The following is a 14,208-nucleotide window of genomic DNA, read 5'->3' on the forward strand; positions in this document are numbered from 1 at the left end:
CCCTGGGATCAGCAGAAATATGTCACATGGGGACAATACTTTGCCCGACCTGCTCATAACCCTAAACAATGCATGTAACCCAACAAGCAGTAGGAAGATATCTTTCCTTTATCTTGGATTTAATTTTCTTTGAAAAAGCTTTAATGCATTATTCAGATTGTATATGTTGTTCTCTTTGAGTCTAGAAAAAAACATAATGAACAAGGGGCTCTGGGTTCATTCATGTCCATATAAATTCAACTGACTATTAATACCTCAAGCTTTTCAGCTCATCTGTGCTTTCTAAAAATTGACTGCTATCGTTATTATTAGCTGTATCACTTCTTTCAGGCTAAGCAGAGTATGTGCAAAGCATGAAATACTGTCTCCCAAATGCCTGAATTCTTATACATTTGGGGTGAGCTAATGCTTGTGACAGCTTTCATTAAAGATGGAAGAGCACATACGTAGCCTTAAGCCTGAAAATGTCAAATCTCTGTGATTGATCTGCAAGGAAACAAAGGATGCTTTCCTGTGTTTAACCATTGGTCAGGATTTCACAGCTGATTGATTGGCCTCTCTTTGCAGCCAGAAAAGAAATCACAATGCCCATGCTGGACACAACACAGGCTTGCATCAATCACTATGCAAGTCTTGGCTTGTACAGCAGGGCAGCAGCTAACATTCAAATTCCCAAGAAAGCTCCCAGTGTTTCCTCCTTGCATTATCCACAGTGTTAGGATAGTTACTATTAATCTGTAAAGATTTATTATTGTGCTAAAAATACAGTGAGTAATGCAATTATAACAAATTCATCTTAAGGTGTAATTCCTCCTAAAAAGTATTTGAATGACAGAGTCATCACTGCTGCTGAACAAGCTTTACTTTCTACAGCGATGTTATGTCTCAGTCACCCAGGCCGAGAGACTGGTTGGTTAAACCTCTGACAGCCTCTGATTGGCGGCTGGAGGTGTCTGCTGCTGTGTGTAGTCAATTGTAGTTTACATGGAAGATGGCACTTTGTCTGAAAACATACCATTTAATCTCTAAGCTGTAGTGAAACTTGAAAAAGTGCGCCACACACTGAAATTTGTGACCATCATCACTCAGCACATTTCAGACAGTGCAACTTTTACTTTGAAGGTGAGCAATTTTCATTTCCTGTTTTCTGCACTTTTAACAGTTTCACTGCTATTTTGCCAAGTAGTTTGTGTTTGTGCACAAGTTGGCAAACAGTAACTCTGATTACAGTTACATTCATTTAGTGATTTAACTGAAACTACAGTGGCTTGCAAAAGTATTCGGCCCCCTTGAACTTTTCCACATTTTGTCACATTACAGCCACAAACATGAATCAATTTTATTGGAATTCCACGTGAAAGACCAATACAAAGTGGTGTGCACGTGAGAAGTGGAACGAAAATCATACATGATTCCAAACATTTTTTACAAATAAATAACTGAAAAGTGGGGTGTGCGTAATTATTCAGCCCCCTTTGGTCTGAGTGCAGTCAGTTGCCTATAGACATTGCCTGATGAGTGCTAATGACTAAATAGAGTGCACCTGTGTGTAATCTAATGTCAGTACAAATACAGCTGCTCTGTGACGGCCTCAGAGGTTGTCTAAAAGAATATTGGGAGCAACAACACCATGAAGTCCAAAGAACACACCAGACAGGTCAGGGATAAAGATATTGAGAAATTTAAGGCAGGCTTAGGCTACAAAAAGATTTCCCAAGCCTTGAACATCCCACAGAGCACTGTTCAAGCGATCATTCAGAAATGGAAGGAGTATGGCACAACTGTAAACCTACAAAGACAAGGCCGTCCACCTAAACTCACAGGCCGAACAAGGAGAGCGCTGATCAGAAATGCAGCCAAGAGGCCCATGGTGACTCTGGACGAGCTGCAGAGATCTACAGCTCAGGTGGGGGAATCTGTCCATAGGACAACTATTAGTCGTGCACTGCACAAAGTTGGCCTTTATGGAAGAGTGGCAAGAAGAAAGCCATTGTTAACAGAAAACCATAAGAAGTCCCGTTTGCAGTTTGCCACAAGCCATGTGGGGGACACAGCAAACATGTGGAAGAAGGTGCTCTGGTCAGATGAGACCAATATGGAACTTTTTGGCCAAAATGCAAAACGCTATGTGTGGCAGAAAACTAACACTGCACATCACTCTGAACACACCATCCCCACTGTCAAATATGGTGGTGGCAGCATCATGCTCTGGGGGTGCTCCTCTTCAGCAGGGACAGGGAAGCTGGTCAGAGTTGATGGGAAGATGGATGGAGCCAAATACAGGGCAATCTTGGCACAAAACCTCTTGGAGTCTGCAAAAGACTTGAGACTGGGGCGGAGGTTCACCTTCCAGCAGGACAACGACCCTAAACATAAAGCCAGGGCAACAATGGAATGGTTTAAACCAAAACATATCCATGTGTTAGAATGGCCCAGTCAAAGTCCAGATCTAAATCCAATCGAGAATCTGTGGCAAGATCTGAAAACTGCTGCTCACAAACGCTGTTCATCTAATCTGACTGAGCTGGAGCTGTTTTGCAAAGAAGAATGGGCAAGAATTTCAGTCTCTAGATGTGCAAAGCTGGTAGAGACATACCCTAAAAGACTGGCAGCTGTAATTGCAGCAAAAGGTGGTTCTACAAAGTATTGACTCAGGGGGCTGAATAATTACGCACACCCCACTTTTCAGTTATTTATTTGTAAAAAATGTTTGGAATCATGTATGATTTTGGTTCCACTTCTCACATGTACACCACTTTGTATTGGTCTTTCATGTGGAATTCCAATAAAATTGATTCATGTTTGTGGCTGTAATGTGACAAAATGTGGAAACGTTTAAGGGGGCCGAATACTTTTGCAAGCCACTGTAGTAGTAGCATTAGCAGCTAATACTTTCCAGCAATCAGCAACACACAACTTACATTGTACATGGTGTGTGTTTTTGTGAAGAAAACACAATTTAATGGCACACCATGTTTACTCCCTTGCCTTTCCTTGGAAAGTTGCTTCTTTTCTCTAAGTAGTGTTTGGTTTTTCTTCTCTGTTGCTTCCATCATGGCTCCCAGTACTTAATCCTTTCTAGAAATGGGCAGCTGTTGGAGTGAATAAGGGATTTCTTTCTTTTTTTGTTTATAGCATTAAAAAACACTTCTTTCTTAATGAAAATCATCATCCTCTTAGTTGAAAAGTTTGGAGACTATAAACAAATTTATTTCTTTTTTTAAAAATGTTTTTGTAACTATTATTTTCCCAAGAAATTAGAAACAGAACGTGGTTTTGTTTTGGTTTATGTTTTTTGTAAGTGTTTGTAAAGTTGTGTCAGTCTCAGCCCACCCAGGGCACGAAAGTAGCTGTTGCAATTTTCATGTGGTGTTTTCCACTGGCGAGACAATTTGCTCTCTCTCAGATGAATAGTTTTTGATATTATATACTGAGCGGATGTCAGATTTTTGTATGTGTGCTAATGTGATCTGGCATCTGATCCTGACTCACAACAGTTCTGCAGTTCCTCAGTTTTTGGCTTATTTTTAACTCATACCATACAAAAGTTTGCTTAATTTCCGGCACATTGGGGCGTTTTTTTTTTTCTTCCTGTTTTTCTTTTTTTTTTTTGACAGAAATTATGAAATCAAATGTAGATGTCATACTGAACACTCTTTGTATCTCTCTAACACACTAACTGAGAAACCATTCCCTCCCTCTTTTCTCTCCCACTACCTCCTTTTGTCCCCACTTTTTCTGTTTTATGCACTTGCCATTAGGGATGCTGTCAGTACAGCATGGTGCGACTATAGATCATCACATCAAAAGAGCCCTGAAACCTGTCACCCCCCCCCTTCCCGCAGTGAGCAGGTCCTCTGTGAAAGCTATTATACAAGCCTCTGTTTAACTGATTATCCACCACTCTGATTATTACTGATACAGGTCCAGGCTTTGAAATAGCATGACTTCGATAGGATTACCTCATTTGAAATTCACACCTAGAGGCCTACTAATTCCAGTGAGAGAACAATAATAGGGTCTGTAGTGATTTTGTATTTATTTGTTTATTTACTTCATTTTTTTCCTATTCTTTTTATGGGTTGGGGCTAGTGTGAAATGGTTGCCCCGCTGATGTAGTAAACAATTTAAGGCTGCAGCTTTTTACTTGACGTTGTCAAATGTTGTGCTCATGGGTGCTAATTTGTCAAACTGACTTAAGAGGGCATGAGATTCTCACCCTTGAGACTTCTTCTTGTTTCCTATCGCTTAAAATGAAATAAGAGACCTGTCAAAGCACAGTTTCCCTGTCAACTCTAAGATATGACTGTAAAATGACTGGAATAGAAATTGTATCACAAGATAGGAAACTCTTACAAGGGCATGCTAATGGAAAGAATTCGGATTTGCTAGTTCTTTTCTCAGCAGACTTTTTGAAACTTTAGAGTCATGTTAGATATCATTACTAAATGCAGATTGTGCAGTCGGTTCATGCTGTTGGCAATGTGGTAGCTCTTGTTTATAGATTGAAAAGCATTAAAGATAAATAGATTCAAAAAAATAAATACGGTACTAAAATTAGCCCATTTTTGTGGGTCCCCTACAAAGCTCAATTGCTGCTCCATTATATAAATATCAATTAATTGGTTCACAGGTAACATAGTGGTATCATAATATACTACATTTGAAGTTTTGTGGATATAAATGAAATCAAAATCATGCTTTTATAAGCTGCTTTAGTTGCGTAAATGCTAAACATGGGTCATTTTAGCCCTTTGGTAGCTGGTTGCTTGGCAACATGACAACGTCATGATATAGAATAAGAACCTTCATTGGCTAAAGATGTCTCCCATATTTGGTTGCTGTACTTGTGATCCTGTAGGAGGAGTTTGTGGACAGGCAGACGATGATTTTGTGGTTTATAATAAGATTTAATCTAAACATTACATTTTACAATAAATGATCAATTGACATGTACCTAGCTAGCACCCAGATGCCTGGGTGTAGGCGTGGGTGACGAGGGTTGACATGCAGCAAGGAGTCTGGGGTGGATGCAAGCCTGGGCTACCACAGTAAGAATTCAGCCTAAGTGCATGGTGCACACACATCACTAGGTGAGCAACGAACACGCCCCATCAATCTGCAAAGTTTTGACAGGCTCAGTGCAGTTGTACAACTCAATGTATAAAAGATTAGACAGATATTGGCAGGTTTTTGAGTTATGAAACCTACAAGCTTGCATCTAGGCGTCATCATTAACATTTTGCCCCATACTGCAGGCTAGTTCATGAAAGATTTTGAATGTCACAGTTTTGTGGGCATTGGCAGTTAATTAATTCATTGCTGTATCATACACAGCAGGTTTTGTTATAATAATTTTTTACCATAACGAGAGCAGAAACAAAAAGAAGAAAGAAAAAACAGCAACAAACATGGAAAGAATCATGCTCCAACAGAGTTATTAATCATTACCGGCGTAACTCTGAGGTGTTTTCTTTTTTTTGCTTGTTTTATTGAAATTCTTTCTATTGTTTGCTTAAATCCCAAAGCATGAATTCTCTAGTGGCGAAGCTTCCCAGTGTTCTGTGCACCCAAATATTGATGAGAAAACAATGGTAATGATGAATGGGGTTTTGTTTACACAGCATGAATACATGTGATTTGTGGCTATGAATATGAATTCCCTTGCAAATTAGTGTTTGGCTCATAGGAGCCTTTTGTGTACTGAGCAGCACTGACCCTCAGACAGGGTACAGCATAAGCGTTTGATTTTCTGTAGGAATGCTGAACTGTGGTTATCTGTGCACAATATGGGATAACTTCAACCAAATGGACAGATTTTATTGGTGGAGGTCATTTGCACAGCACTGAAAGCAATAAAAACATCCACTGAAGCAAACTATGCAGAAAACAGTACGTTCCAATACAAATGAAGTGACTTAAAGGATTGCCTCAGTTTATTAGTAGAGTAAATTTGCTACAATTTTCTGAAATTCAAACGATGTTGCTGTCTTTTGGTAATGCTTTTGTGTCACAAAAGCTCTTTGGAACACCAAAGGGCAACAAGTATCTCAATAAAAAAGCCATTGCAGTCATTGGAGTTAACAATTTAATGTACATTGGAGCAAAATAAGAACAGCATGTGACCTTTTTAAAATGTTTTTTGCACCAATATATTTATAACTATTAAAGACAGTGCGTTTGTGCTGGCCATTCTGCAGCACATTCACAACTTTAGACTACACCTATATTGTTCAAACCCTCAGAGAATTGCTGGTTGGCTAGCCTGCCCCTAGTATTCAGGACAGCAGCAGTACTTTCACTGTGGCAATCACTTGAGCAATCACTTCTTCAGAGACTATTATTTTGCTCTGTGGAGTACAAATTCAGTACAATGTTAATAACGATTCTCCATTTTGGGGGACGCATGAACAGGAACTCTTAAAACTGGTGAATTATTCACAACAATGGCCACTTTTCATTAATTAAAAAAAAATAATCTTGTTTCAAATTTAAGTAACTGCTTAGTAGGGCTGTGCGATATGACCAAAATCTCATATCCCGATATAAGACATCTATTGTCCCGATAACGATATAAATGACAAAAATTTGACATTTTCTGTAAATTCTGTGAATCTCGGGCAGCTCGACTTGCGTGAAGTGTTTCCAGCTGGGCGTCGTGTACCTGGAGTTGAGTGTTTTAACGATGCATGAAACTATACATTTTTAGACATAAGTTTCAACGGCCGCCGTTTTCTTTGTAAGTATCTATTACACAGCGTGCTGCGGGGAAAAGCCTGTTCTAACATTTGAGTCTAAGGTTTATTTTTTAGCACCTGACGGCTCTTTTTTTGCTTCTCATCCGTAAACACTCTGCATACTCTTTCACGTGATTCAGTTTATTTTGAAAAGTCTCAACAGGATCTTGAGCTTTATTGTGAAAGGTTTATGTGGAAAATAAACAGGCGGACACGCGATGGTTTTACCGTTGTTGTTGCTAATGACAGTGCATAAAAACAGGCGCTTGTCCGTCTGTAGTGTGGTTATATTAAATATAAGAGAAAGAGAAAACTTAAGAAATTAATATAGCCACTACAGTGACCATCAAAACGATGAAAAAATATTGCCGTAAACAGTTTATTTTGCGACACCATGAAACAAACATAGCATAAAATGAATGAATGAAAATAAAGACGTTTTTATATCGTCATCCGATATATATCGTTATATCGAACAGCCCTACTGCTTAGTCAAAACTCGACTTATTTGTGTGAGCATTTGTGTGTGTACGTATGTGTGGGTGATGCCGTGGGTACATTTCAGTGCATAGATGGTGGTGCTCCATTTTACCTTGCAGCTAGTCTGTGCTTTTCGCTTAGCACTGTGAGAATGAAGTGTTGCCTTCCTGGAGGGGACACATTCAGTGATTTCTAGACGGTGCCTTGGGCCGCCCTCTAGACAACAGACACCAGCAGCAGTCACTGAAAGCCAGACTCTCCCGACACTCCTTTCATCCTCAGTTTCTCCTGTCAAGCGGTTTTACTTAAACACCACCTCACAATGTCTCCCAGTGTACCTTATGTATTAAAACTTTGTGTGTTATTGTGTGCTATTAAACACTGTAGATGTGTTTAATGGGACACCCATTGTTTAGTTTATTAGACTACTGGCTGGATAACAATGTCTAAGTACACTTTTGTATCATATACCAAAATTACTGTGGAATATTATCAGCTGCAATTTGCTCTTGTGTGTACAGTTAAAAATGTTTTTAAAAAGCCACCCCCATCATCGGTGTCTGTTTTCTTCTTTTTTCTGTGCAGGTCCTTGCCATCCAAACCCTTGCCACAACAGAGGAACGTGTGAGATCAGTGAGACCTACAGGGGTGATACCTTCATTGGTTATGTGTGCAAGTGTCTACCAGGTTTCAGTGGAGTTCACTGCCAACACAGTAAGTTGGACCAGCCTCTTCCCTGTCCCTTATTTAAAGTGTCTCGAACGATTACGGAACTTAATATAAAGTCAAAGGGTTTGCAAGGCCTCTGTGTCTCCTTTATGGCATTACCAGGAAGAATGATTGGTCTGTTTGATCATAACGATTTTCTAACAGGAGTCAAATAATAACCTTGAGCAGTGAACAGATGTTGAAAAGCTGACAAAAAGTAAATTCCTGGTGAAAGGACGAGTTCAGCAAAATGATAGTGAGTTCAGGAGAGAAAGGAAGCGCTGAGCTTGCTTCCTTTTGTTGAGCATGCTCTTAATAAAGGTTGGTGTCAGAGGGTTTGTGCTGCCTGTGAGATAACTCTCGACAGTATGTTAGACTGGGAACACTGTTCTCATCCCATGCACAATTTATGCTGTCTTAGGAACTGACCTTTTGCACTCTTAAACTAGCACCTGGAATATGGGGACAAGGGTAATGACTGCAATCAAGGGGTACAAGCACATTTGGGTGTGACCAACACTATCGATCCTTAAACTATTATTGAGACCGAGCATGTAACCGACTGTCATACAATGCAACTGTGTGAGTGTGTTCCTGGCCCACATTTTAAAAAAGAAACAAAACAGTGGCAAGTCAGATATATAATTATTTTTCTTTGAACAGCAACATGCATCAATTCACGTTTCAAAGCTTCATTCAGCTATTGTTTAGATCCAGTATCTGTTCTGACAGAATGAGTCTGTTTCACTTTAAGTATTCTTAGTAGTCACAGCAGTTTTTGCAGTCAATTTAATAACAAGAATGTGTCAATAATACTTGTAGCTGCTCTTACAAAAATAGTCTGTTATTAAACAGGACCGCTAAAGCTGAGCAAATTAGACTATTTATTTGAAAATGAAAAGTCATACATAACAAATGTGAGGTAGCATGGTGGTGTGTTGGTTAGCACCGTTGCCTCACAGCAAGAAGGTCCTGAGTTTAAAGCCACTGGCCAGCTAAGGCCCTTCTGTGAAGCGTTAGGACGTTTTGTTTAAGTTTATTCCTAGTTAACCTTGGAGGACAGAACCCACAAAGAATAAACTAAAAACCTAGAAAAAGAAATTCTGTTAAACTAAATAAAAACAGAACTAAAACTAAATATTTTCAAAGAATAAAACTAGCGGCCACGGGTGCTACACCTCAGCCTCCTAGTAGATGTGCCTATTGTATTAGTTAGAAAGGTAATTTTCAGAAACATTGACCTCCGACCTTGCACTCAGTCACTCTGAGTGAAGATTCACACTTGTCTGAGATTTTTAGGAGACGCATCAAACGTATCAATTTAAAAAATCCCAGGTGACGTCCTTCTTGAGTTATCGCACTCACAAGATTTTCAGAAAATCTTACCGCTTGTCCCTGAGTCTGAGGTCACTGAGATTTTTCCACGTTTGAGATGTTTTTGTAGATGCACAGTTGCGTCAATTTGAAACTCTTTCACTCACTTCGTTCTCGAGTTATCCCATTTCAGTGTCCACACTGCGCGCCCACCTGCCCCCCAGCCAGGGTGACAATACCCCATCGGCTTTTTATAGCTGAGGGGTAAAAACGAATTAGTAAATACTAAACTACAATAATCCTGCTCACCAGGTAATCTGTCTTACAACTAAATGTGCATTAGGCTGATTGATGATTCTAAACTTTCTGTATCTGTGAATGTCTTTCTGTCTCTCTGTTAGCCGTCAGTAGGTTGACAGCCTGTCTACCATGTACCCCAACTATTGTCCTATAGCAGCTGGGATTAGCACCAGCACAAGCGTGACCCTAAATTGTATAAGCAAAAGAAAATAAATTGATGGACATAATAATTGTATCAGCAGACAATTAATGCAGACCTTTACATTTTCACTTTTCGATTGACTCCCGGGATTTAGACATAGCATATATCTTTCTCTGTGTGTGCCAAAATCTTGCTAAATCCCGCAGTATGATATATAGGCCAAGTTCTGTGGCTTTCCTGTCTCTGCGTGTGCTTGGCTGAGCATTGTATTAGCCTGCATAACACAGTTGTCCTTCACTGCCGGTGTGCTTGTAAGTAATGGCTTTAATGTATCATGGTGCAAACCGTGTGGCGTGATGGCTCCTTCTTAGTTTGTAAGAGAGAGGATTTGTAGAGAGAGAGAGAGCATGGAGAGATGTTAACCAACGCTTAACAAAAAATGTGCACCAAGGTTAAGGAAGACAGTAATGTGGTTTTTTAACTCATAAAAGAAATAGTTTTTTATGCTGCACTGGTCAGTGTCAGGCATAAAACAGAAAAGGAAATGGAAGGAGTCAGTAGATCAATGTTATGTCATCGTGTTTGTCTCCAGCCTGAACTGTGAGCAATTGGCTATCATTCATGTCATAATTCAGTTATTGTTTCCTATTATGCCCTGGGGTGGTGGGAAACTGATTCGATACAGTCTGAATACACATTAAAGTCTGCCAATTTTACTCATGGACATCGTCTGAATGGCAGAGAGTCGTGAGAGAGACAGGAGGGAGACATTAATAAGCAAATCTGTTTCTGGATAATTCCTGCAATTAAATTATAAAGCGACACGTATAATGACAGCTTAGCTGGCTTAATAATGGTAAGGTACTGGCTTTAATGCATGATAAGCTGAAAGGTATATTGTGTACCTTCACAATTTGGAAAATGTATGAAACATTTTCATTACTGATGGACAGAGTTTTAACAGAAAGTTTGAGTTATTCATAGTTAATGTAGTGAAGGGGGAAAAAATGCAGTATTCGATATTGGGTTGGTTCACTGGTTAAAACTGTTGCCTCACAGAAAAAAGGTTATTGGTTCCAAACCTCCTGGTTAACCGGTGACTTATTATGTTGAGTTAGGTTTGCTAGATTAATTGTTAGGTGTGGATATGAGACTAAACGTTTGTCTGTGTCTCTGTGTTGACCCTCTGATCGACCGGTGACCTGTCTAGGTTGTAGCCAGTGTCTTGACTGTAAATTGAACTAGCAGTTAAGAAAAGATGAACAGATGGGAGATCCCCTAGTCACTAGTTTGGTAGATAGCTATAAAGCGATAATAAAATAAATTGATTGTATTACCTTTGCACAAGTTGATCCCTCCTGAGCCTAAGCACAGAGGATATATTAATAGACAGAAGTTTTAATTTAAAGCTACTGTTAAGCTGACATATCGTATTAGTCTGCTGTTACTGTTGATTACACATTAAAAAAAAGAAAATTAATTATGGTAGGCTAAGTCATCCATTATTGTATGAAAATGTAGTTAACCTTTTGGTGCTTTCTTGCTGTTGTAGCTTTTCTCTTTGTGCAGTTATTCTGTTTGTGCCACACGGCTTCATAACGAGGTGATTATGTTGCATTATTCAGTGTTATGCCCCCCACACTTCTTCTCGCAGCCACTGGGCTCAACGGTTTTTGTGGCAGAAACATTGCAGTGCAGGTAGCGTAAAGAGTGGGTGCTCTTTGGAAACTATTTCTACATGCTAAATGTTAGCAGTGGCAGCTTTTATCACTTGTGCCATTTGGTTTGTCCCATTTTGAAGCCTTGAGAAAAGCATTTTCACAGTCGTTGGCGTTTTGAAACTGGATGAGACGATGAGGGGTCAATCTGCAGACTCATTGGTTCTAAGTCACAAGTCTGCAGCCAATGAGCATATGATAAGCCTCCCTTGTGGACTTCTAATGACTAAAATAAAGTAATGTTTTGTTTATTATGACCAAAAATGGAAGAGAAATAGTTGCACAGAGGCAGCTCCAAGTTTTTTCAGAAAAATTTGCTTTTATATTTTATAAATTAAATTTTTTATTTTTAGAACTTAGATGTTTTTGACTCTTCCCGAGGTGATGAGATTTTCACATTCAGGTCAGATGTTCAAGTATCACAGCTGAAGGTGATGACAGCGTGCTGGCACACTAACTGTGCAGTTAACACAAAGTTTGACAAGCTTGATTTCACTCAGCCGCGTCATATGAAAGTAAAAGATAGAGTATTTTGTCTCTGGCCTGTCAAAGATGAGGTGAATTTTATTGTGACTGCATTAAGTTGGGTTTTAAAGCAATTCTTAGTCCGTCTCAATCTCGTCTGAAAGCCGTGGCTTTCTTTTGGTTAGTGTTATTGCTTTTATTATTATAGTCATTATCATCACAAAGTCATTCATCTTTCAGATAGTGTGGCGTCATGTCCCTGTGGTGACAGGAGAACAAATGCAGCCTTATTGGGCAAGTAGCCAAGCGCCGTAATGAGCTGTCACAGTGTGAAGATTGGGACTGATTGCCTCAGACGTCATGAGGTTGCAGATCATTTTTAGGGCACACGTTCTCGGTCTGTCAAGGACAAATGTTGTATAAACTGTAGGCATTTTTATTCCTGCTCTAAGAAAGTTGTGATAAAGTCATGCGTAACATACACGTTTTATGTTTCGATTACTAAAACAATAATTTGATGTGATGCAGTGATGGCTGCTTTTGAAAAATCCAAAGTTAAAGGCAGTAGATAAACTGCTTTTCAAGCAGAAATGTACTGAATAAAGACCCTGTTTAAAAAAAGAAAGATAAAAGAATTAACAGGTTAATTGGGCTAAACTCTCTCTTAGATGGCAAGTGCTCTCTTTCTCATTCGATCTTCCTCCAATCTTTCATAGCCTGCAGGTCCTTTCAATAGATGCCACCTCGTGCTCGTGGATCAATATGTTTCTTTGGCTTTCTTTCCTTTCTTTCTATAAGACACCAACAGATCCGGATTGATTGGTGGAAAAAATTGTGAAAAGCTTTAGTTATTTTTATTCAGCCCCTTTATTTGATCATGTATCGTATTCCTATAATCCTAGACCCGCCACCTCACAAACCTCTTGCCAGAAGATAATCAGCCACTGTTTATGACTGTGGCCTGATGTAAAGCCGCAGGGAACCATTACTGTTAGTTAGTTCACCTGGGGGCTGAGCGAAGACTGACTTTCATCAGCACATGAAGAAAAAAAGAGACTTCATAACTCCCTCTGCATGTTATGTCTCGTAGCCTATTTATTGACCTGATTAGTGTATTTCGGAGCGAGTAAGGAGGCATCTGGAGATCATTACTTATTCGTTTGTTGTGTGATTCTTGTGTGTCTGTCCTCAGACTCTCCACCTTTCCAGTTTGATTTTCCAAAAAGAAAAAAAAAGAAAAAAGAAAAACGAAGATGTGACTTTTTCACCCTCATCTGTTTTTTTGTGCTCAATTTACTGCCTAAGATAACAGCACTAAAACCCGAGGCAGCATGAATGAGTAAACGACAGTGGTTATTTGACTACAACAACAACTTGTGCTTGTCAGCTACAGCACAGCACCCCTTCACCTTAGCAGCACTCCAGTTACCTGGCTTGGCATCGCGGGAGGTGAGCCTGTAACTGCACATCTACAGCATTTTGTGATGGCAGAGAGAGGAAAATAGAAAGCCTCCTGTAGAGAGCAGTGAGAGAGTACAGTAAAGTGAGGCAGAGCAGGTCTGGTGGGCTCTCGCCAAGATTGAAGCAGCTGTTATCTCCTTCAAATTGTGAGGCTGCACTATTAAAGTGACTTCAGCAAACATCAGAATGACACACGAAGACTTCCTTAGTCTTTTGTGGCTGTGTTTAAATGATAAACACAACCTGAGCATCACACTCAGGATTAAACAACCAGCATAATGTTTTTTTAAGAGATATTGGGATAAAAAGGATCAGCCAGCTGTGGCTCAGGAGGTAGAACAGGCTGTCTAATAATCAGAAGGTTAGTGGTTTGATCCCTGCCTCTTTAACTCTGCATGTCAAAGTTGCTAGATACTCACACACACGTTTTATTCAAATAAAAGGAAACTTTTATTCAAGTTGTTAAAATCATACGAGCAAGCATCACATTCATTAATAGATCTACATATGCCGGAGCTTTACACCTCGTCAGTAATGTTAACGCCGTCACTGCTGGGACTCCCGGGAGAGATACGAGTGTCAAACATGTGGACTGTGCATATGTTTTTTGTCCACAGTGGATTTTATTTTATCAAATAGAAACACTTCTACCCAGCAAATAGGCCCATATTTCCAGCAAATGATGCTCCAAATTGTCTCTGCGTCCACAAAATCAGCTTCACAAAGTACAGTTGCTATTTTGTTTATCGCTCCAGGGGAAAGTCGGTCGCATACAGAAATCCACTTACTGTCTTAGATCATATAAGCAGTATAGCTGAATTATGTTTAAGGGCAGATTTTCACTTCAAGTCTAAAAAAAAAATTGTTTTCAGGGCAGGCTTAG

At 39.6% G+C, this 14,208-nt stretch overlaps 1 protein-coding gene across 3 annotated transcripts in view; it reads left to right on the forward strand.

Moving 5' to 3' along the window:
- LOC134638936 (EGF-like repeat and discoidin I-like domain-containing protein 3) overlaps window positions 1-14,208 on the forward strand; it is a 127,733-nt gene that overhangs the window by 34,506 nt on the left and 79,019 nt on the right. For all 3 annotated transcript variants that reach the window (XM_063489898.1, XM_063489899.1, XM_063489900.1), the window contains one exon: window positions 7,803-7,931. In XM_063489898.1, the coding sequence (XP_063345968.1) occupies window positions 7,803-7,931 (129 nt within the window). The remainder of the gene's footprint in view (window positions 1-7,802; window positions 7,932-14,208) is intronic.

The sequence above is a fragment of the Pelmatolapia mariae genome, linkage group LG12 (genome assembly GCF_036321145.2).
Source record: "Pelmatolapia mariae isolate MD_Pm_ZW linkage group LG12, Pm_UMD_F_2, whole genome shotgun sequence".
In the NCBI taxonomy this organism is placed as follows: Eukaryota; Metazoa; Chordata; class Actinopteri; order Cichliformes; family Cichlidae; genus Pelmatolapia; species Pelmatolapia mariae.